Source organism: Bombyx mori, chromosome 7 (genome assembly GCF_030269925.1).
Source record: "Bombyx mori chromosome 7, ASM3026992v2".
NCBI lineage: Eukaryota > Metazoa > Arthropoda > Insecta > Lepidoptera > Bombycidae > Bombyx > Bombyx mori.
Genome location: NC_085113.1, coordinates 5340931 through 5366053, shown reverse-complemented (window position 1 = coordinate 5366053; position 25123 = coordinate 5340931). Strand labels below are relative to the sequence as shown.

At 34.1% G+C, this 25123-nt stretch overlaps 3 protein-coding genes and 1 non-coding gene across 4 annotated transcripts; 2 read left to right on the top strand and 2 right to left on the bottom strand.

Annotated features, from left to right (window-relative positions):
• Window positions 1-19: 19 nt before the first annotated feature.
• LOC101736728 (uncharacterized) lies at window positions 20-16545 on the bottom strand. The gene is made up of 4 exons (XM_004931220.4): window positions 15234-16545; window positions 10710-10836; window positions 9692-9867; window positions 20-1008 (listed from the first exon to the last, which is right to left on the bottom strand). Exons 1-4 carry the CDS (start codon window positions 15597-15599, stop codon window positions 913-915), a joined length of 765 nt encoding a protein of 254 aa, XP_004931277.1. The 5' UTR covers window positions 15600-16545; the 3' UTR covers window positions 20-912.
• Window positions 1421-1492, top strand: TRNAQ-UUG (transfer RNA glutamine (anticodon UUG)). Its single transcript has one exon. It is a non-coding gene; the product is annotated as a tRNA-Gln (tRNA).
• Window positions 16546-16691: 146 nt separating the features above from the next.
• On the bottom strand, window positions 16692-19099 carry LOC101736585 (short coiled-coil protein homolog). The gene is made up of 2 exons (XM_004931219.5): window positions 18665-19099; window positions 16692-18516 (listed from the first exon to the last, which is right to left on the bottom strand). The coding sequence occupies exons 1-2, from the start codon at window positions 18927-18929 to the stop codon at window positions 18374-18376; spliced, it is 408 nt and encodes a 135-aa protein (XP_004931276.1). The 5' UTR covers window positions 18930-19099; the 3' UTR covers window positions 16692-18373.
• Window positions 19100-21711: 2612 nt separating this feature from the next.
• Window positions 21712-24685, top strand: LOC101736455 (large ribosomal subunit protein bL19m). The gene is made up of 6 exons (XM_004931218.5): window positions 21712-21960; window positions 22055-22297; window positions 22987-23129; window positions 23367-23546; window positions 23972-24126; window positions 24488-24685. Exons 1-6 carry the CDS (start codon window positions 21897-21899, stop codon window positions 24618-24620), a joined length of 918 nt encoding a protein of 305 aa, XP_004931275.2. The 5' UTR covers window positions 21712-21896; the 3' UTR covers window positions 24621-24685.
• Window positions 24686-25123: the final 438 nt, after the last annotated feature.

The window sequence follows — 25123 nt, the reverse complement described above, 5'->3', positions numbered from 1 at the left end:
TAAACAAATAAAAACAACATTTAACTAACACGCAATTTTATTAATTCTAATAAGCTTGTGTTTTTTATGTCAAACATGTATTGATATATTTAAATAAATAAAATTTAAAATGATCACAAAAAAATCACAAAAATACCTACTTAACTACATATACTTAACTAATATTACTAGATGGTATAGTTTAAATAATATAAATGTACATTCAATGGTTTGTACAACCGTCACACACATTTTTTTAAAGATTAATACATTGGACATATAGAACATTATATTTAAATAAAACAAAATTTATTCATTTTCAATGCCTGGAATGTTAAACAAAATGAACAAAAATAGATTAAGTACATTACAATACCACAAAAACGTTTTTAAAGTGTTGCTAATACTAATAAAATTATTAAGGTGAAATTTAATTTCAATAGGACCAAGATAGAAATGTATTAAGTAACCTATATTAAGTCATGGCTGTGCCAATCATTGTGTCTGAATTTTTAAACAAACCCCTTTCTTGCCCAGATATGGAAAACAATTTTATAAAATTAAATCGTAAAATGTGATTTACGTAATCAAAAACACCATTGATAATATATATATACTTATAGATAATACAGAAAAAAAAAATTAAGTCGCCGATACAAGTGCATAATATGCACGTATTATTAATAAATCGAGGTGTTGAACATTAAGCCGCATATAGGTGACCTGCTCGAAGCGTGTCTCTAAAAATTAAAGGTTCCATAATTGAATGACCACGAAATAGTAAATTTTGAAATTCGAATGGTAAAATTTGGGCTTGCTCAAGACTTCGTGCTTGCAAAGCGTCACACGTATAGGTCCTAGCGAGTAAAATATCTTTATTGATTTTTTCTCTTTTTCTCTCTATTGATTTTTTCTCTTTTTCTCTTTCTTGATTTACACTGCGCAAGCCTCCTTGTCTGGTGTGTACAAGTGATCCGAAGGGTCAACCTTCTGCCAGTGCAACAACTTGGATTGTATTGTGACCGGTTCCTGAAAACAAAATAGTTTGGTTACTAATTTTAATATGTAGTTATGAAACATTGAATACTTTAATTATTTATTTATTTATGTGCACAATAACAATGGGCATAAAATAGGAATAATACTTTGATTATTTCAAAATGAAATATGGTCCAGCAGCCCCCCCCCTAAAAAGAAGAAAAAACAGGAGATTTCGAAGAGTACAAAAAACAAATTAAAATGAAGACTCCTACATAACATACATAGTATATATTTTGTTTATATATTAATGTTTGTATACACACTGAATGAAATTATAAGAGTTTCTTGTACTAAAAATGAAATCTTAAATATATATTTAAATGATACTGCTAGTAAGATTAAGTGTTTAATTTTTTTTTATGTAATGAGCACGACCGTGAATTTCAACGGATTTACCAGAGGTTCCATGGTGTAATGGTTAGCACTCTGGACTTTGAATCCAGCGATCCGAGTTCAAATCTCGGTGGAACCTATCTTTTTGTATAATTTTTCTCTTTTAACGGAACAGGGACCACTTAGTTGAATTAGTTTTTTACCATTTAAAACGATAACAACATATTTTTTTCAAGCTATATCCCGTGCTGCCGTCGAAAGTAATACATATTCATAAGATTATAAACTCGTGGTTTTATTAATACTAGAGGTCCCGCAGTAGTCGAAATTCGACTATAATTAATTGAAATTGTAAGTTTGTATACTATTATGATTGTATTTTATACTTCTATAATCACAAATTTCGCCAAGGCTACACTATAAAAAAATATTAATAAAGACGAACAATATTTAATATATTCTTAATTTGACCACAGACGTCAATTTTGACAATAAATAGTATGCATGCGTGTGTGCGTCAAATACATGTTATGTAGTGTGTGTAATGTTTTCTTTATTGATTTCATGTATCTTTTATGCATTATTTAAAAAAAATTTAGCATTGTGCACTTCTCTATATTCTCTATAAGTGTAGAAAATTTCATACTCCTCCGTCCACGTAATTTTCGTAAAAAGGGATACAAAGTTTTTGCTTCACGTATTAATATATAGAGATCTAGCATGAAAATGTTGCAATAAATTTCTTTTTGGATTATTCACAGAAATACCGCGTACACAGCTGATCCAAATAAAATAAATATTGTTACTTGATCGAGGCGCACAATTAACAATGTATTTATTTAAGTAATGTTTGCCTATTGGATTATGTAATTATTTCTGCGGCTGGTCTGAGTGTCTTCTCTTATTAATATTTTCAATTCAAGTCCTATAAAAAAATATTGTTTCTGAGGCGCGGTCTACGAAAGCCATCCGTGGTTATGGTTCGAAATTGAGAAATCCCTAACGATACGCGTCGTGTCGAAAATGCAACCGTGCATCAAAATTAACTATCGGAACAATGAATGATATTTATATGAAAACGAGGTGCCAGTCTCGTGGGTTGGGTCAGAAAACAATATTTTTCTGACTTCACGTGGTTCTCTTCATGAGGAATGGTGATACAAATCGACGCTATCCGATGCGGAGACTAATACATTATCAAGATACCCGGCTTATTAGTGACAATAGACACCTGCCTGTGATAATAGATCGGTCCCAGCGAGAGTAATGTGACCATTTTCCAGAACTAGTTTAAGGTAGTAAGGTGGTATTAATTTACATATTTTGATATTAAATTGCAATAGACCAGACGATTCTACTGTACTTTTTATACAGAGAACGTGCCTTGTTTTATACTAAATTATAAAATCAATTTTCAAACAAAGAGGAACCACTACACTTTTATTTTTTATTGCCCTTGTAGGCAGACGAGCATACGGCCCACCTGACGGTGAGCGGTTACCATCGCCCATGGACTTCAGTAATTCCAGGGGCAGAGCCAATCCGCTGCCTACCGCTACCTGCTTTTTGTGGGCATAGAGGTTCATTCCACGTCAGAAGTTCATTTTAATAGACGAATGGCAATTTTTTACCGGATTGCCTTAAAAGGCGTCTTAGATTAAGACATAAACGTCACAATTATTTTATTTACTCATTTTTATACGACGTTAGATTTACGTGCAAAACCACGAAAAAATGATAATTTTATAAGCGGTTAATACGATTTTTGTGTACTTCCCTTTAAGCTTACGCTATGTTATCCCTATCGTTTTAGCATTTTTTTATTTATTTCAAGACACCTCAAATATATATCAGGTAAAATGTATAGATGTAATAGAATGCCATTGTTATTTTTGTATTTCCCTCTTCAGACTGGTCGATCATATTTAAGATTATTATTAGCATACAGCAGGCAACGGCTTGGCTCTGCCCCTGGTATTGCTGAAGTCCATGGGCGACGGTAACCACTCACCATCAAAGACTACCATCATAAAAGGGCAATAAAAAAATACATAAAAGGAATTACAACTACAATAATATTTTATCTAAAACACATTATAAACCTTTTTACTACAGGTAGCAATTTCGAGTTTAAATCTAAATCTTTTATTGCTTTATGTGGGTAATATTATTTTTATCTTAATACAATATTGCAATATAATACAAGCTACTGGAGTTTTAATGATACTTTAAAGACGGTGGTCTAATGGTAATATTGATGTAGAATTCAAATTCAAATTCAAAGAATTATTTACTTTTTGAAAGTAGACTAAAACATTCCGATCTACTAGTAATTTTAACTGGTGGTAGGACCTCTTGTGAGTCCAAGCGGGTGGGTACCACCACCCTGCCTATTTCTGCCTTGAAGCAGTAATGCGTTTCGGTTTGAAGGGTGCAGCCGTTGTTACTATACTTGAGGCCTTAGAACTCATATCTCAAGGTGGGTGGCGCATTTACGTTGTGGATGTCTATGGGCTCCGGTAACCACTTAACACCAGGTGGGCTGTGAGCTCGTCCACATCTAAGCAATAAATAAATAAAAAAGTTCGAACGAGCAAAACTAAATACAACTATAAATAGTCTTCGCCACAAGAAAATACAAATGCTGTAAACAAAAAGAGCCTCTATTAAATTACGTTATTATATAGCAGCAATTCAATCAATAACAAATAATCCCAAATTCAATCAGCGATTAGTTACATACGTATAATACTAAACGATCGAGCATTTCACTTGGTCGGGTTATATTAGCGTTGCGTCTAATGTTTTGTGGTACGGGAAAGTATCGGATATTATGTTCACGCTAACGCTAACAATGTTTACATTCTAGTTTCAAACGCGTATCAGTTTGTTTGTTTTGTTTTCGCGGATTAGTTTAACATATTTATTATATCCCTGTATAAAAAAAATCAATATACAAACTTTTTATTTTATTTTATTCAAATGTTGTGAACCCCAGAGTGTATTTACAAAATTTATAGCTTCTCGTGACGAGCACTATTAGGCAGAAACCTCAAGCACCGGTGATCGTTCTCGTCGAACCCATCGCTTGCGACGAAGGGCTCGCCGAGTAAATTATAACCCACAGACACAGCTTAGTTTCTCGCCGGATCTTTTCAGTGGGTCGCGTTTCCGATCCGGTGGTAGATTCTGCAAAGCACTGCTCTTACTAGGGTTAGTGTTAGCAACGTAGACAGGTTTGAGCCCCGCGAGCTCACCTTCTAACTCGGCGAATCTAGTATAACCCTTCGAAGTTATTAGAATAAGTAGAAAAATTTTTTGACAGAAATGCCTTACGTTTGGAGCAAGTTTTTTTCGGAACACCCTGTGTATCTACACGCAACAGACTTGAGCCAGTCCATTTACGTTTATTCAATTTGTTTTTGTAATATCATTTTTTTTATATTGTAGAATTCAGAAAACCTTTGATCAATCTAAAAATTTAGATCATCATGAGATGTGCTTGCTACCTATCCGTGCCGACTCAGAATAGTGTTAGGCACAACAGGCAAAAATGTTATAGTAGATAAACAAAAAACATGTTATATATACAGAAACGACAAGCATTTTAAAATGTTCCGCTTTTTTGACTACAGAAAATCATAATATTTACTTATTTAACACGTTAGAATTAAGACATTTCTGAGAAACAAAATCATAGTTATTCGATGCTGTAAGCTTTGAAACTTTGCCAAATACAATGCGTGTGAATATCATGAGCAATTTAGGTAACTTTTTGTGAACTTTTTTTTATTGCTTAGATGGGTGGACGAGCTCAGCCCACCTGGTGTTAAGTGGTTACTGGAGCCCATAGACATCTACAACGGAAATACGCCACCCACCTTGAGATATAAGTTCTAAGGTCTCAAGTATAGTTAGAACGGCTGCCCCACCCTTCAAGCCGAAACGCAGAAATAGGCGGGGTGGTGGTACCTACACGTGCGGACTCACAGGAGGACCTACCACGAGTAAAAAGATCTTTCTTCTTGCAAAAACTGAAAGTGTACGGTTTCAATTGTAAAAAAATGAAAATTTTACTTTACGTCATAATACTTAGGGAATAGTAGAATCAACATTTTAATAAGTTTTACACGTTGTCGTTTCAGATTCGCATTAAAATATAACTTTGGCAAATAATAATAAGTACGATGTTGTATTGAAACGCGATAACTATAATGTGATAGATAAAGCAGATTACGAGCCGATCCAACATGCGTTTACATAGTGGCAACTGGGAAATGCGTCATATCGCGTTGTTAGATACAAAGTTTTGTGTTTTTATTATAAATTTATAGTACGTATAAACATGCTCTGCAGTAAGTACAATAGTAATCTTTTTTTCGAATTCATGATCACAAAGTGCCCTTGACGAATTTGCTGCCGCTACCGTTTGAGAGTGTGCATCAACAATGCATTCAGGTTGTGAACAAAATTATAGACGATATAATTCAAAAGATATGATCTATCTATACCTTTAAAAGAGCAATTCTTGTATATCAATATACAGTCAAACCTGGGTAAGTGAGAACTGGATAAGTGAGAAAACTCTATAAGTGAGAGTAATAGCCAGGACCCATCATTTTAAGCTCCCAAAACCTCTATTAGCGAGAAACAGAAACCTCTTTAAGAGAGAGTCGTTTTTCCCTCATGGACCTCCGTAAGTGAGACTGCTACTTATCTATACCTCTATAAACGACAGTCGAGCTTTATTTATTTATATTATTTAGGAAGAACAAATGACAAAACAAATTACAAATTTAACATCTGCTATTTTATGACTCATTCTTGACTTTCGTGGAAGTTCCTACCATTGTTTTTGTATTGTTTTCTCGTCAATATTGAACCTGTTCTATTTGGTGGAACTAAATAACGTTGTTATTTTATCGCATTCTTTTCGAGTGGACACGTGTGCCTCTGTACCGTCCTGTTTGTCGGACTTACTCAGTTTATCGTTAATCAATTGCGAAGGAACGTTCTGTTCTGCATCATGTCAAAACGGAAAATTAAAATACTGTCATTAAGTGATTTACTTAAAATAATGAACACCTTTGAAACCGGAAAATCGCGAAATGAAATTCACAAGGAGCATTAGCGAGAAACTCGGGTTAGTGAGAAACCTCTATAAGCGAGAATGAGATTGTGGTCCCTTGAACTCTCGCTTATCCAGGTTTGACTGTATATATAATCTGAATTTCCGAAACGGCTCCAACGATTTTCATAAAATTTAGTATACAGGAGATTTCGGGGGCGATAAATCGATCTAGCTACGATTTATTTTCAGAAAATGTTGTTTTTTCGTGTTTCAATAATGAACTCTTCCCGACATCTATTGGCGAATAATAATACTATCTTTCTTAATTGAGGGCAACTAACCGCTTTAAAGACACAACAAGATGACGTTATCAAAAAAAAACAGAGCAAAGCATCACCTATAGTAGTATTATTACGGTAGACACGGTAATTGTGGAAATTAATTTCCACACGTTTACGGTTTAGACTCGCGTTTTTTTTTTAAAAACACCTAGTGATATAATTTACAAACGATAACACTTATTATTATTAGACACGTACGTATTGTTATTATAATATGTACTAACTAGTTTATATCCTAAAAAACGGAGATAAATTACGTACGGTCATCTGGCCCCAAAACTAGAGGATTCCCGGTGCTGTGGATAATATACGTTTATATTTATAATATACATATTATCAGGACTGTTCATTTCCCCTTCGCATGGCTGAAAATCGTGATATTCACGCAGCTTCTCGAATTTTCACGTAATGTTTTAATTTCCATGTCTCGGTTTTTTTTGTTGATTCGCATTTCGTATTAGTAGATTATATTTTTTTATACTTTTCATTGTTGTTATGATGAGAGGACAAGCTCAAGTCCCACCTTGGTGTTAAGCGTTTACCGAAGCCCAAAGACGTCTATAACATAAAAAAAAATAACGGCTGTCCTACTTTTCAAACCGAAATGCATTACATGCAAAAATAGACAGGCTGTTGAAATCTATACGCGCGGCCTCACAAGGCGTCCTACCACCAATATTTGTTTTTGTACATATTTCATCTATCTCTCGCTAACAATAATCTACATACATATACATATTGAACAACCAGATAAGGAACAAGCAAACCTGTTCATCACACGAATGTTTTGTCCGGTGAGAATCGAACCCACGAACCCTCGCTTTAATAGTCAGGGGCGATAATTACTGCACCAACGAGTCAGTTAGTTTATACTATTTAATAAACTATACGCTGTAAAGTTTAATTAATATCTTATGTCGACGGATCTATTAGTACATCAATTTGTAAATAACATTCAATAACGCGAATCGAGTTCCGTTTTGGTATTATTATAGATAGCAGTTAAATTTAAAATCATTCGCCCAGAGTCCCAGACATTTGCGCTTGCTAATCTATAAACTAAAAAAACAATTTTTTTCACTCCAGAAAAAACGGAATTGATACACGATCATTCTCAGCATCTGCTTTTACAATTGCTTTATTTATAACGTTATTACCGTAATATTTTTCTACGTTTCAATTCATACAATACAATAGATAAAAACTTAGGTAAAACTAAAACTAATACGGTTTAGGTAAAACTAAAACGAGCAATAATTGAATCATCACGTAGATAGGTTATTCTGTTTCCTTATAATTCAACACAATAGACAGCGACCTTCAATCCACAAAATCACTTATTCATCATAAATTACGTACCTAGTACGTTCATCAAAAATATTTCTCACGTCACAAATTAAATATTAAGTATATGTGGGTACAAGAATTTTGGATGACGATTTATAGAAACTAGCCCATCGTCAAGCTATTAAAACATATCAAGGCTTTGTCGTCAAGAAACAACGTACAGTCACAACACTAATGAACCATACACCCACCCGGGTTAGTTTATTCGGCACCTTAATAAATATTAACTACTTAATTTGGATTTATAGATTCTAGTTAGAGAGAAATAGATGAAATATGTGCAAAAACAAATATTGGTGGTAGGACGCCTTGTGAGGCCGCACGCATGGATTTCAACACCCTGCCGATTTTTGCAAGCATCAAGCAGTAATGTGTTTCTATTTGAAGAGTAGAACAGTGGTTATACTGTAGAACGGTATTTATTTTATAGACGTCTATGCGCTCCGGTGACCACTTAGCACGAGGTGGGGCGTGAGCTCCTCCACTCATCTTAACAACAATGAACAAAAAATAAATAAGAATCTACTAATTCAAATTGTGAATGAACAAAAAAAAACGAGACATTGAAATAACAACATTACGTCAAAATTCGAGAAGCTGCGTGAAAATCACGATTTTCAGTCATGCGAAGGGGAAATGAACAGACTGTACGCGTGCTCGTAATTTAAGAAGGATATTGACCGTCTGATCTAAAGATAACATTAAAGAAACACACGATCTGTTCGTGTGCACTGGTAGGTAATTACTTACAGGTACATATTTTAACAAAAAAAGACATTGAATATCTCTTTTTTTTCCAACCTGTTCTTGTAGACTCGAGGGGTTATTTTAGATTCACCGCATTAGATTCACCGCAACTAGTAGGTCAGCTCACGGGGCTCAAACCGGGATTGTTGCTAACACTGGCCCTAGTAAGAGCAATGCTTCGCAGAATCTAACATCGGATCGGAAACGCGACCCACTGAGAAGATTCGGCGAGAAACTCAGTGGTCTGTCAGTGTCTATGGGTTCATTTACTCGTCGAGCCCTTCGTCGCAAGCGACGGGTTCGGCGAGGACGGTATAGTCTTTAACATTGACCGAAGATTATTTCATGATTATCTACTTTAATTGCCCTTTTAGGCACACAAACATACGGTCCACGTGAAGGTGAGTGGTTAACGTCGCTCATGGACGTCAGCAATGGCGAGAGTACAGCCAAGCACTCCTTTAGTTGAGTGTTGCGTAATAATTTGGTATCAAAAAAATGTTTACAGTAGTGAAGTGTGTTTTTACGTTTCCAATGTGATATTGTGAATGAGAAAATTTAAAGGCAGGATTCAAGACTAAAAGATAGCTTTTTTAAGAACAATCAGTTACTTTATACATATAAATATTCGTTTGATTTTATATGCAATTAGTTTTAGGACGCGCTCAGAAAACAGCATAGTTGGAATACTGACATACAAAGGTTATCCGATGATTACTATTTATGTGCGTAGACATATTTTCCAAGAAAACACGCAATGAATCACCTTTTCAAAATAAAGATAATAAATTAGTGTTACCGCGCTCTAATCTAAAACTGATATTAATCTTACCTTGGCAATGAGCTGTCCGTCGTCACCGATTAAGTATTCTTCAAGTCCAAATACAAGAGGCGATGCATTACCGAGATGGAAGATTCTAGAAGACGAGCCAATTGTCACTCGGAACTCTATGGTCTTCGCCATAAGCACATCAGTGATCATATAAACGGACTTCTTCCCCTTCAGATCTGATAAGTGAAAATAGCGATATAAATCAGATACTTCGATTCAGGGTCTGAAAATCGCCGGTGACATTCACTTTGGGAATTGCATAGGCTGGGCAGCCACTTTAAATCAGGTGTGCCGTGAGCATATTAACTCGTCTAAGCAACAAAAAACATGTTTGCCTTCTTTATTATGTGATAGTTTACTGGTGGTAGGACCTCTTGTGAGTCCACGCGGGTAGGTATCACCACCCTGCCTATTTCTGCCGTGAAGCAGTAATGCGTTTCGGTTTGAGGGGTGGGGCAGCCGTTGTAACTATACTTGAGACCTTAGAACTTATATCTCAAGGTGGGTGGCGCATTTACGTCGTAGATGTCTATGGGCTCCGGTAACCACTTAACACCAGGTGGGCTGTGAGCTCGTCCACCAATTTAAGCAATAAAAAAAAAAGTTTGTCTTCGAAGTCGAGTGCTAAGAAGACGTTTGGGAGTGCATTCTGACGTGACGTGGTGACAAAAAGTTCTGTGAACCTATACAGTTTACTGTCACCCAGCCAGTACATTATTATTAGAGTGTAGACAAGAATCGATTTTTTATGTAGAGATAGTTCTGCAGACCTTTATAGAAAGGAGCTTAGATTTTTACACAAATTTCAGATTATCGAATGTCATTATTTTTCTCTGAATAAAATTAATTACTTAGGATGCTTCCGGTAGACTTTCTTTCATTATTTTTTTCATTAATCATAGAGACTTCTGCAAAGTCCACACCGTGAATGAATTCTTTTTTTTTCTTAATTATAAAGGCGCCTCGTTTTACGCCTCGGATTACTGTAATTAATAATTAGATAGTCTTTAATTCTTACCTTCATTATTTTCAACATCCAAATAAATTTTTTTAACGAGTTCCTTATTCTTAGGAATCGTACATCTGGAGAAGTTCACCATGATGACTCTAACTTTATTCTTGATGGCTTCATCTTGCAAAGTGATCTGAAATGAAGCTTATTTATAGTATTGTTTATGCTACCAGTGTGCTTAGTGCATGTTTTTTAATCTTCATGATAGCGTAAAAAATAATTAAAATTTTTATGCAGTTGGAACAACAGCACTGGCAGCAAACGTAGGCAAACGTTCCAAAACTCCATACAAATTCGAGTTAACTTTTACGCTATCGAGAACGATAAAAAACTGGCACTAAGCACACAGCGCGTTTTTTTATATATTTGTTGTTTAGATGGGTGGACGTCGTCACAGCCCACCTGGTGTTAAGTGGTTACTGGAGCCCATAGACATCTACAGCGTAAATGCGCCTCCCACCTTGAGAGATCAGTTCTAAGGTCTCAAGTATAGTTACAACGGCTGCCCCACCCTTCAAACCGAAACGCATTACTGTTTCAAGGCAGAAATAGGCGGGGTGTTGGTACCTACCCGCGCGGACTCAGAAGAGGTCTTATCACAGTAATTTAATTCAATTTAATTGTAATTTACTGTCTACTTTGCAAAACATATTCCTTAAGGAATCCCAATACAACCATTAATTTATCCTCAAATAAATACACACAAGTTTAGTAATAATGTTCGCACAAAATAATAATCTTTCGAACTAAAAGATTTTCCTCTTGCATTTTCATGATTTTATTAGTAGGTGTTTTGCGCCAGGGTTTTAAACGTGACTCATTCGAACATCACGATCTCAACATTTTACCGGTTCAAGTTCGGTATCGAAGCAATACATGTGCACAAAACAAATTTGCTTATTCATATACCATTTTTAATTGTAAAGTTTTTGATCGACCAGTTTTTTCTCACTTCGAGTAGAATGAGCTCGATTATTACGTTACTCACACACACACGCATACTACAATGTGACAACTCTTTTTATCTACCTACTGCTATTAACCTGGAGAGGTGATATTAGCTTCCAGAACTTGGTAATACTTCTGCTCACCTTGCAACATTTATCTGGGGCTTTAAATGACAATGCATGATTGTACTGATGTAGTTAACGCTCTAGATATTATAATTGGGAAATATTTGTTTCTTTTACACTTGTCTACACGTGTTACCTCGAAACTCCGTAGACCTTGACTTAATGGAGGACACGTGAATCATATTATTAACCTCAAGGGTGTTCTTAGTAAAAAACTAGTATTCTCATCTTGTACATATTTCAATTTGAAAAAACGTTTAATTATAAATGTAAAGGTCAGAAAAACGAGTACTACCATTAGAATAAATGATAATTGCTTGCACACCTGGACTGATAAATGTCGAATGATGCCAAGTGGAGTTTTTTTTTCCTAAAACATGATTTTCCTTACATTTGGTTTATCGGTGTCCACAGAGGCGGATTATCCATAAGGCAAACTAGGCACGTGCCTAGATGCGTGTAGTTACAAGGGGCGCGCGTGCTCAGAATTTTCATATAAATAAAGAAAATAACATATCGACGATTAAAAACTAAATGCCTGAACTAAATGTTCTGGTCTACTAAAGTCTAGGGTTTGATGATACAACGTCATCGTAATTGCAAAAACAACTAGTTAAAATTTATATTATTATGATGGCCATTTATGTCCGGTACAGGGGGGCCGCTCTGGACCTTTAATCCGCCACTGGGTGTCCAAAAAGTTTCGTGTTTTGAAATAACGATGCCAGTCACGCTAGAGGTATGAGTCCACTGTCTTCACATTATAACAAGCAATTTTACAAATATATCGTGACTAACAATGTACTGTGTACTCCGTTAATCAATTTCAGGATGTACACGCATACATAAACGAAGTGTCTGCGTATCTAATCGATGATTTCAGATAAGATTACAGGTAAATATAATACCCTCTATGAACGTATCAAAATGATAATTCACGAGCTGAGATTGTCGACAGCGTTGACGTTGTTCCGAGTTATCCTAGTTTTTAAAATGTTCATTGAATTATCAAATTATGGTTAAAATATTTATGTATAGATCAATTTATTATAAACGAACTTCCTTACCCATATTTTCGATCGATTATCCATATGGATTTTCTATTACGCACATTTAGCCTATCTATGTAAACAAAGTCAATGTTTATAATGTTTATAGTAGAGATGGATGAATAAGCTCCCGTTAAAATGTAAAAGGTAATACCAGAACACCTACTTCGCGGGAGAAATAGGTTGGATGGTAATGGTACCTACCCATGTGGGCTTGTATTATGACCTACAAGTAAATATCGACTGGCGACCGCGTTACACTGTTATAATACGTCTTAGAAAACAACCGTGCTCATTCACCGGAGAATCAGTTACTCGCTTTTACAGTTGACCTTGTACTATGGCAGTGGTCGGCAACCGGCGGCTTACGAGCGGCATGCGACCCTTTGGCTCCTCCCTACCGGAGAAGTCAGAAGAAGTCTCTTTGGCAAATTTGTTTAGTTCAAGCACTGTATATTACTTATTATCTTGCCTTGTAAGAGACAAGTAATATTTTTTTTTTAAACAAAAAGATGTAATAAAAAAATTGCTCTTAAAAATAAATATAAATTGTGTGTAGCTCTCTGCTCTGCTCTTTTAGTTGACAAGGTTGCTAACCACTACAAGGGTATTACAGCTTACTGATTACACTTTGCACACCATACTAAAATCATTGCTGATCTGAGTAGTCAGGCTTTGTCGGGGAATATTTGTAGGCAGCGGCTTGGCTCTGCCCCTGGCATTGCTGAAGTCCATGGGCGACGGTAACCACTTACTATCAGGTGGGCCGTATGCCCGGCTGCCTACAAAGGCAATAAAAAAAAAAAAAAAAAGTTCAATGAATCAGTCTCTTAAGTAGAAAAATAGAAAACTAATCATAAGGAACAAGAAGTTCAGTAAGGTGACCTTGAGGAATGCATAGAACTGGTAATATGAATTAATGAATTAGATAGAAAAGTAGGGAACCATTATTACAGATCAGACGATGATAACCTTCTTCTTAAATCTTCTACTTATTAGCCAGATAAGGCTCATTCATCATTCAGATCCCGAGATTGTAAATTTCATCTCCATACAAGGTGTAACATTATTTTTAATGTATTTTCAAATTTTCTGGTTCTATTATTATTTTCATGTTTTTCTAAAATAATCTTTCAATATTTCAGAATATTTCTATCAAAAAATTCCTGCTTATAATTTTAATTAATACCACTATCTTAATCTGATAATCCCAGTACTTCAAAATAGATCATAGCCTACATGGGGTAATAACCAACAATATATGGATCAATGATGCCATGCCATAATTACAAAATAATTATTAGTGAGTTATTTATGGAAAAATAAAGCACTGGGGCTAAATGTAATCAATGTAATATTCCAACCAATTCCATTCCAACACTGATGCAAGTAGATGTAAATTGAATTATCTGTGATCTATACATATCGACGCTTGAAAGGCAACCGTGACTAAGTGACAACGCGTGAACTTTACAGTAGACTAATTTAAAGTTGAAATACCTGAAAACTAAATTTATTTTAATGAATCCAGCTGTAGTAGAATCTAGCTAGTAGCTGTAGGATTGAAATGATTTTAATAGACCTAGAAATTTTTTTTTTTGCTATTCGAATATGCTTATTGCCTATAATTTATGTACAAATCAGTTATTGTCGCTTAGTCACTTTTGCCTTTCAAGCATCAATATATTAACAGAAATATTTATGACAGAGGCACTAATTGTTATGCAAAGGACTAAATGTGTTTCTATTACATTATTTCACTCATGATTTCATTGAATATATAAAGTAACAGTTTATAAAATTTAATATAGACTTTTTTTTCATTTCCTCTTTGTTAGCCTGGGACTATGTCTATATGACTATTAATTTAACTATTTAGTAGTTCTACCCTTTACATCAGAACACATTACTGTATTGTGATAAAAAAAATTACTGGTGACCTAAAGGCCTTTCCAGTTTGACAAGAACAAGTTAGAATACAGGCTCAGTCTGAAGGGTTTGGGATGAAAGCAGGCAGTGGTAGCAGTACCTGTATGGGCTTTCAGTTACAACCAGTAAAACATGTCTTCTTAGTTTAATTTAGTTGATTTAAGACTAATTTTAGTATGAAATTTTATATCATATTTTTTTTTATTGTATATTATATTTAAAGAACGGCACAAGGACAATTGTTACTGTGACACAACTCATCTATTATTATTCTTAATGTTTATGTCCAATCCTTAATCATATCGTTTTCTTTTTGTTAAACGTGAATCACGCGGAAACGGTTGGTTTGTAGTAATAATAAAAACCAGACGATGTCTTTCAGGTGAGGTCAAGGTCAAGCAGGTAAATTTTAGGAGTAAAAATGAAGGACTTGCACTTAATAGACACTTAGTTTTAAATTATTAAAAGGAAACTCTTACCTTTACACTCTCGTGTGGAAACTTGAAATCAATATCTTGAAAGTCGCCGTCTTCCAACCACTTCACGTAATCTTCATTTGATTTCTTTTTGTTTAAATTTTTTAATAATTCTCCGAGAGGCGTGAAGTTTTTACCGTTAATCTCTTTCTCGTTTGGCACGAACAGAGACGTGACTTTGTATAAATCAGCTTCAGTGATGTGCGGTATACACACTAACTGCCTGCTTCCAATTTCAATCTCTATTTCGTCTCTTATAAACGGCCACGCATCTTCAAGTTTCAGTGACTTCAAGTTTTCCAATCTTACATCTTTACGAATCTCATGAGAGTAAAGCGATTTTACAACTACTTTAAGCTTCTTCGGCATTTTTGTTAATAAATTTTAAGAAAAGTAAACAGCAGACAGTATCTGTAGACCGTGGTCAGAAAACGACTGAAAAAGAAAATATTGTGTATTTTTTTTATTGGATTGTGACCTGGTAACTAAGACCTTTAGGTCAAGTCTTATTTTAATTTTAATGAAAACTTTTTTAATTTTTTTTTATTGCTTTCATGTATGGACGAACTCACATCCCACCTGGTGTTCAGTGGTTACTGGAAAAATGATAATAATATTATGAAATAAAATAAAGTTGATTAATATGTAACATGGCATGAAATGAAATGTAATGAGATGAGATGATATGATATGAGATGAAATATAATCTCAGTAAAATGGTGGTTATTTACTGAAACTTTTTCAGTGGACTTTTTGTAGGATCCCGAGAAGTTACGTTCAGCCCCTTTGTTTCATTTTCCCACATTTGTGCACTTTCACAGATACTAAACAGTTAATAAAGCACCGTTATTACACATTTAAACCTGAAAAAAACACTAAATAAAACAAATCACACAACTTCACTGCTCGCGTTCCCGTCAAAAAGTCCACTGGCCCTAGCAAGAGCAGTGGATCGGAAAAACGAACCACTGAGACCACTGAGAAAATCCGGCGTGAAACTCAGTGGGCTGTGTCTATGGGTTAATTTACTCGTTGAGTCCTTCGTCGCAAGCGACGGGTTCGGCGAGGACGGTGTCCGGTGCTTGAGGCACTGTTAATTAATGGATCGGGAGGATCCGTAATTATGTGTATAGGGCGACGTCGACTGTTTACCATTCGGTCCACAGGATCGGGTATGATGTCACGATTTATCTTTTGTTAAGTGGTTTCAGGAGCCTATAAACACTGTAACGTGAATTCTGTCACCAACCTTGAGACATGAGGTTGACCACGACGAAAGAATAAGTGTCAAATAAAACCCCGCAAAATTTGTTAATTGGTGTTCAGTTAAGGAACGCGCAAGATCATGGCGACATGTATTTTGTAATATTTATTCAATACAATATATACCTATTTATATATTATTTACAACAATCAAAATAGTTATATAATAATATATGGGCTAAAGAAAAAAAAAACACATTTGATGTTACTTTTTATAATTGAAATATAAGCTGTTTTAACATGAACATGAAGACTTCAAGTTACATGAGAGGCTCTAAGAGAACTTAATTTAATTCATTTTGCATTTTACTAAGTTTAGGTATGTACCTTAAACTGTAATTTTATAGTGTGCAGTGGAATGTATTTCTGTAAAAATAATTGTTTCGTGATACATCTCAAAAGCGTGCAGTACATATAGCTTATATGGGGGGCATGCAAACTTGCGCACTTAGTGCTTTTCAGGGTTTTGTGATAAAACATAAAATATTTTAAGAATTGAGAACCTACATAAATTACCTATAGTATATTAATACCAACATGATTCCGCTTTCTGTTAAAAATTTCATTATTACTAGTATTACCAACGAGGCGATTGCGATTTTGCGTATTTCCGTAAAACCAATCATTTCGGAATAGAGAAATATTTCTCCACCTATTTTGACAAAGAAGATATTTCGTAAAACAGAAGTTTCACTGAAATAATGATCTCTCCTTTGTAGTTTTCTATTTAATAATCATCAAACGTTGCATAAACGTCCATCACCTCATATAACAATTGTATACACAAAACCTGTCTATAACCATTAAAATTAAGCAAGTAATGATAAAGTGTAACTAAGCATTATAAAATAAAGGAAAAACTTAAAATGCATCATGAAATTGAAACATTTTACAATAGTATTCATATAAATTATTAAAAAAAAAATAGCTTCCTTATCAGATCAGTCATCATGTTGAAAAAATATCCAGCAACATAAAAGTGCCAATGGTAAAACATACACAGTAAGAAAATATTTAACTAAATCTTACATATAAATTAATAGATCAACTGCATTATCACATTTTCGCAGTGAAATAACACCTTACATTTATAATTTACAATGTTTTTGTGTTAACAAAGGGCATTGTCGCTTTGTTAATTTCATTCTGCTTGGGATGCATGCCATAATAAAAAAACAAGTTGTTTTTGTGTGCAAAAGAATAAATGAATAATTAATAATAATTAGTTTGATTTAGTTTTTTAACAAAATTAATTGGAATATTGTAATAAACGGTATTACAAAAGTAGAAACATTTCATTAATTTTTTTATAGAAAATGTCATTGTTAACTAAAAGTTTGAGTAATTAATTTCCAGCATTTAAGTATGTATTTTAACATTTCTTAACAACAGATTTGTCCTATTTGAGAATATTCTGACGAAAAACTAAATCTGTCTCTTGAAATAAAATGAAAAAATAATCCAGGCTGGATAATTAAAACATAATAATATAAATCATTACAACAATAAAAACATAAAAACATTTTACATTTTAAATATACCAACTCTACACAATTATAGAAAGGTAGGAAAATATAAAAAAATACTCATTTTATAGTGGATGTATTCTTGCCTGAAACTTTATTTGGGAATTATTTGTGAGAATAATTATAGATTTTTCGGTTCATTTTTGTTTTTTTGCCTCAACCGATTTTTAGATAGTTATAGATTAAGCATTTTTTTGACTAAAATATATAATAAATTATGCACAAGTACCCAAAGATATATTTGTATCATAATATCAGTAACAAGCTATTTAATAATTAATTATCAGAGGTTTATGTTTCCTACACAACAACATAAGTTACTAAAAACCAATGAAGATAATATGGTTAAATAATTCACTTCTTTTGTATATTGGGAGTAGTGGATTGAAATACTGATGATGCCGACATGAGATTTTCTATATATTGACCGAGAACTTGATTCTCGGAGCGGAGTTTTAGGTTTTCTTCTTTAACAGAGTCAACTCTTTGTGAAAGGTCTGAAAACAAAATTAAAGTATTTTCTAAATAAGTTAGGATTTTGCAGTTTATATACATTATCTGATAACCATAAAACAAAACTAAAGTCATTATCAAAGTGATGTTTATGAGTAGATAAATTTCCATATGATTAGTATTTGAACCTACCATCCAGAGTATTTTGAAGCTCCAAAACTTGTGATATCAAACGAGCCTTTTCCTCTTGCTCATCTATGCCGGAATCAGGTTCAAAACTAGCTGGTCCGTTTAAGCCAGGGCTTGAAGATCCAGCAGTGTAAGAACTGGGTAATGAGTCCATCGAACGACCATGATCTAAACGGTTGTTATCCGTGTCATCGGAAATGATGACTTGAGGGTCGTCATCTGCAAGAGGTATATTATCATCACCACATTTCTGCATTATAACGGACATTTATTTTGATAATTTAACTTTTAGATAAACTGGGCATAGATTAAATATTAGGATACTGGTAAGTTTTAAAGATGTTTATAACATTCAATCGATATTATTTTATTACGAGTTATGACGTTGATTTTTTTGTATCATTTGTTCATTCGATAGGCAAAGGGGTTACAAGCCATAAGACAATCTTTTTTATAAAAAGCTTCACGTTTTTTCTATAAAGAGTGGAATTTTAACGAAAGAACGTTAAGAAAGAAATTAAATAACATGGGATTGCATGGGACAAGATAAAACAACCCCATAAGTGTTGAATGAGATGAAATGAAGTAGCCTTTGAAAATTTTTCTTGGAAACTTAGATGAACTAATTTGAATTGAGTAATAAATTGATTTTATGTTTGGTCTCTTTCGGAAAATAAAATAAGCCTTCTATGATATTTGCAACACTGAACCTATCATATAACACTGAACTGGACCCACTAAGAAGATCCGGCCAGAAACTCGGTGAGCTATGTCTGTGGGTGCCCCAATGCGAGGCCTGCCTTGGTCTACTGCCGGCCACTCACATGCGCACGAACATTTGTACATTGTACGAATGTTCGCGCGCATATGAGTGGCTGTCAGACATTCATTCGCAAGCTTAGCGGCTGTGCAAATGGGTTCGGTATTCAATTTGCGAACCCGTTTGCGCTTCCTCCTAAATTTTTTTAAGAATGTCTCACGAAGTTCTCTTCTTTTTTAATTCGTCATTAAAACATTGAAGAGAAAAAGAGTTTTTAGTTCTGTCCCAGGCGTCATTAACGGCTATTCTGTTTTTATGAGATTTCTTTTGAGGGTCCCATATGGTCGATTCCTTTTGCAGGAGATCAATGAACTCTATCACCTTGGAGTTGTTCCAATCCATGATGAAGGTACGCTACACAGTAGACGTCACGAACTATGAAAATGGCGAAACGTCCGTTACCTTCGCAATCGTGGGCGCAACTGGTCACGTGGTCACACGAATGTGTGGGAGACTACGCGAAGGATCGCGGTTCGCGCGCTTTGATGTCCGTTAAAAAACCGACACTGCTTGGAAAACCACGAATGCAGCGAAAACTTTGCATAATCATTTGCAAATGTCGTCCTACACTTGTGGGTTTGCGTATTCGTGCGAATATGAGTGACCGGTATAAAGCAAATAATATAAAAGTATTTAATGTATATATGTATGTATTTAATGTATCTATGTAGTAACTAATATAATTATCTGTGATTTTTTGTCTCTTTACGTAATTTATTATGAATCTGTACTCTCTACTGAGAGGTGGTAGACTTTTTGGCGGGAGCGCGAGGAGTGAAGTTGTGTGATTTGTTTTATTTTGTCTATTTAGTGTTTCTTCACGTTCAAGTGTGTAATAATGGAGGTTTATTAACTGTTTAATATCTGTGAAAGTGCACAAACGTGAGAAAATAAAACAAAGCCGCTGAAGTGACTTCTCGAAAAGGAACCTCTAAAAAGTCCACTGAAAAAATCTCAGTAAATTACTTTCTGTTTAAGATTTATATTTGGCTTACGAAAATATGATCACGTCTCAGAATTTCGCGCTAAGCTCAAGTGGCTGCCAATTCGCCTTCGTCGGAATGCTCATATTCTTTCTTTGCTCTATACTGTTCTATTTAATCCTTCTTCTCCTTCTTATCTCAAAAGACGCTTTGAGTTTATCCGTGAGACACATACCATATCCCTGAGATCAACGGACAACATGCAATTAATGATGCCAGTGCATTCGACAAGGTTCTACGATCACTCCTTTACTGTTCAAGCTATTCGTTTGTGGAATGCTCTCCCGGTACGTATACGACATGCTGAAACATTAAATTCGTTCAAACGCCTCATTAAGGAACATTTTTTAAATATTAGTCAACCGATTTAATATGTGATAAGGTAGATTTCTGAAATTGGTATCTATTTAAATTGTATATGTTTCAAAGGTATTTTAAGTATCTTTTATATGTAAATTGCTTATTCTTATTTATGTGTAAAGAAGCAAAATTTAAACTAAATTTTTATTTAATTTTTATTTATTTTTTATTTTTAATAATTATTATTATATTGTAATACTTTGTATTAATTGTATGTATATTTACGGAGATATGTATGTGTATATGTATGTGTACATATATGTATATGTATTTCACTGGAATGGTACACCGCGCGTAGTTCGTTTCCAAATGATTCTTGTCCACCTGATGGTTGTCTGGAAGAGATCGCTTTTAGCGATAAGACCGCCAATTGTACTTTTTGTTTTTAATGTATCGCACTGTTTATTTGTTTTTTGGTGTACAATAAAGAATACTCTTTCTCTCTCTCTCTAAATGACCACTATTTTACTGAGATTTTCATCTTATATCATCTCATCTTATTTTATTTCATCCCAGTTGATTAATGTCTCAAATTGATCATCTTCATTTAATTTCACTCCATATTATCATTTTACATAAAAACAAGAATATAAATTATAATAAGACATTTCTTAAAGGTCTTTGTTACCAGGTCATAATATCTCTTTTAAAAAAAAGAGGTGGTACATATTACTGGTACTAAAAAAAGCATTTTTAGGCGGTGCGGTAATCTATGGTCTATATAAGCCTTGGCTTCGGCCTTATTGAAATTTTTATTTCAGGAAGAAATTATAAAGGACTTGGCTTCGGCCGTAATGAAATTTTTATTTCAGTTTAAAACACAAATCATATAAGCCCTGGCTTCGGCTTTTTTGAATTTTTTTTCCAGAAATTATATAGAACAGACAGAGGTATATGGGCTTAGATCCCCTTGCCTTTCCTAATAAGGAAAAATTGTACCAAAAAATCTATGGTCTTAGATTTAGTAAGACAACACGAAAAATTGAAAATTTAATTTTCCTATTCAATGTAAGGGATTACTATCGTGTTTTCGTGTTTTCAAGGGTATTTTCGTTTTATCAAAGAAGTACCTATGGCTGTAACTTTAAGAAAATCAACGGAACTGTTCACAGTTGCAAAATGGTTAACGCGCAGAGGTTAGGAAATAGAAAATTGTTGTTTGAAAGTATTACAACAATGAATTTAAAAAGTTTTCGTCAATTAATTATGGGCAATCGTCACATGTTTTAGACTGCCGCACTTTGTCTTCGCTACCGGAGAAGGCAAAACTCGCGTCACTCGAGGTGACTGAAAAAGCTGAGACGTCTAGGCGTAGACCTAAAAAGGTGAATCCTCTGTTGGAGAATAGACATGCCTACCCCGAATTTCTGCCTGATCCGAACCCTAAATGGCGTAATTCCTTGCGAGAAAAGTTGGAAAGGGCGGATATGTTGAAACGTAGAAATCAGATTGACATACCTGAGTTTTATGTTGGTATGTAATTTTTACATAAATTAATTACTTCATTGATGTACTGAATCACAACTTTCAAAAATTTTTTGCATACTATATGATTAAAAGCCCCTTTGCTAACTACTTGCCTCCACTTATATTTAGGCTTTTATTTCATTTCTAACTCTCCATATTTTTAGATGATAGTGTTTTGAGGCAATATTTAATATATTGCTCCTCTCTAGTTAAATTTCAGTATCTTGATACATCTCACATTATTTATAGTTTGTAGCATTTACGCCCACTGATTTTTTCTGTTACCAGCAATTATAGCATTTCGAGTTAGGCAGATCACTTGAAGATTGAAATTGTATACTAGACCTATTTTTATAGTTGATTTGGAAGTAATCTCATGGTACTTTCTGATTGTTTAATTGCCACATACTATCTGGGAGTGGTGCTACTTTAGCTGCAGTAAGGGCAGATATAGGGTAAAACCAGCAATCTTCTTCTTTCCTCCAAATATAAGCAACTCTTCTTCTGTGAACTGCTTTATTTTTATTGGCTCAAATGGAGAAATTGGGAATTTAGTATTTGTTGCAAGCTTTATGTTCCTATGTAATTATAAGATTATTAGCTGGTTATTCATCTTAACCTACCCACTATAAAAGAAACTATTGAATTTAAAGACTAGTATAATAAACTCTTAATAAATAATTCTAATGTACCAGGGTCTATCTTGGCAGTAACAATAGCTGATCCTCATTCACAAGGCAAGACCAATAGGTTTGTTGGAATATGTATTGAGAGAAAAGGATGTGGATTGAGAGCTGAGTTTACTCTAAGGAATGTTGTTGATCATCAAGGAGTTGAGGTATGTTTTTTGCAAAAAATTGCATGCCTTACTTTAAAAAAAAAGTAAAAGCTTGAAAAGTGTTACTCATTTTTTATTATAAATAAAAGTTTGACTGTCTTCTTATAATCAGGGTTTATAATGTGACCTTATAAACCCTGATAATGACTTATGAATAAAACAAATAGAATCAAAATCCTTAGTAATACTAGTTATTACATAAAATTTACTCAACATAAAGTATTTGAAACTTAACAGGTACGCTATGATCTATATGATCCAACAATACACAAGATTCAAGTGTTACGTGTTGAAAAGCGTCTTGATGATAAATTATTTTATCTGCGTGATGCTTTGCCAGAGTATAGCACTTTTTCATTTGATATGGACCCGGAAATACTACCTGAAGGAACTCCAGTACCCATCAATCCAGTGAAGGTAATATTGTACTCTAAAAGTTATTGTGGGATAAAATATATTTTTAATGTTTATGTCTTAAGATTTAATGTTTTTGTTCATTTGTTCACACACTATATCATATAGACTTCTTTCGCTGTTAGCAAAAAAAACTGACACTTTGAACATATTTTTTGTCATTACATCGAATTTTGTATAAAAACTATAAATGTGAGTGTCTTTCGAAAGACCAACTGGTCTTTCGAAAGAGAAGAAAACTAAATGAACAGAAAATTTATTAAGACATGAGCATAGCATCTGATTCATGAATAAGTGTTATAATCAATTGTTAATATAATTAAATTGGCTTTTGGTATCCTTAAAAGTATGGTGGCAGAAAACATGTTAAATTCTAAATCATTTAAAATTTAGATTTTTTAATTAACAATAATGATTTTTATCAAAAGGTTGAACTTAAACCAAAACCATGGCTTGAACGATGGGAGCGACAAGAATTGCAAGGAATTTCTAATATTGAACAGTATTTGACAAAAAAAGATAAAGTGAGAAGAGAACTAAGAAAAACACCCTGGGAAAAATATGATTTGATGAAGCAATACAGGTAAAATGTATCCTAATTAGTAACTGGCTGTTAAGTCACTTCTTTTTGCACTAGTTTTATTAATGCAGTATTATTATTATAAGGCTCATGGGCCATCCAACAACAACTCCAAACAACATTAAACGATGTTGTTTGGAGTTCATTTGTGGAAGTTAGCGTCGGAACGGTACTTCGATAAGACTATGCGTCATGATAATCGCCTTATCGTTGCCGCCGCTGACTACTCCCCAAATCCCAAGTAATGATGGAACACCTACACAATTGACTAGTGGCTAGTGATTTAGGATTAAAGAAAGCCATACCATTAATTCATGGCCAATCTTTATTCAAAAGATTTCAACATGATCTGTTTTATTTCCAGGAAAACTATTCCAATTGAGGAACAGACTGATATTTGGTCTGAAGTGAACAGTCAATTACAGCAGTTACAACTAGCGCGCAAGAAATCAACAAGGAAACGCACCTTTAGTGCCCCTAAAACGCAACTTGGTTGAAAAATATAAGAAAGTAGAAAAAATAGAAATGGTTATTAATTAGGACAATAAAATATGCTAAAGTTTGTTGTGTTTTTTTAGATAGATGGACTGTCGTGTCTTCTAATTTTATTGCGTTTTGGAGGAAACGCACCAGAGCTTAGGGTCGGCCGTAAGACTTATCTCGTGTTCAGGGTTTACTGGAACCCCTTGAAAACAAAATGTGAATACCACCGCTGATTTGGAATAAATAATAATAAAAAAATATAAATTTGTTAATTTATACGATTTTACTAAGAGGATTTTTTAAAACTATTTTAAAACAATAGATTTGTGAAAGAAACAATCTTATATATTAAACGTGCATTAAACGTAAACAAATATTCGAAACGCATTACGAAAACCAACGAAAACTGAACATGAAGGGTAGAAAGAAAGACAACAAAGCCACAAACTCTGTACCTACTCTATATAATAAACTGCCCACCGACAGCGGCCAATTAGGGAACGACATGGTTGCATGT

Excerpts from the sequence above, each read along its gene's own strand:
- LOC101736728 (XM_004931220.4), bottom strand. The coding sequence starts at position 15,599 with ATGCCGAAGAAGCTTAAAGTAGTTGTAAAATCGCTTTACTCTCATGAG. Across the intron at positions 10,837-15,233 it reads TTCCACACGAGAGTGTAAAG|ATCACTTTGCAAGATGAAGC; the intron begins GTAAGAGTTTCC and ends GCTTCATTTCAG. Across the intron at positions 1,009-9,691 it reads ACGGACAGCTCATTGCCAAG|GAACCGGTCACAATACAATC; the intron begins GTAAGATTAATA and ends TTTTGTTTTCAG.
- LOC101736585 (XM_004931219.5), bottom strand. The coding sequence starts at position 18,929 with ATGTCCGTTATAATGCAGAAATGTGGTGATGATAATATACCTCTTGCA. Across the intron at positions 18,517-18,664 it reads GCTTCAAAATACTCTGGATG|ACCTTTCACAAAGAGTTGAC; the intron begins GTAGGTTCAAAT and ends TTTTGTTTTCAG.
- LOC101736455 (XM_004931218.5), top strand. The coding sequence starts at position 21,897 with ATGGCTGTAACTTTAAGAAAATCAACGGAACTGTTCACAGTTGCAAAA. Across the intron at positions 22,298-22,986 it reads CATACCTGAGTTTTATGTTG|GGTCTATCTTGGCAGTAACA; the intron begins GTATGTAATTTT and ends CTAATGTACCAG. Across the intron at positions 23,547-23,971 it reads TACCCATCAATCCAGTGAAG|GTTGAACTTAAACCAAAACC; the intron begins GTAATATTGTAC and ends TTTTATCAAAAG.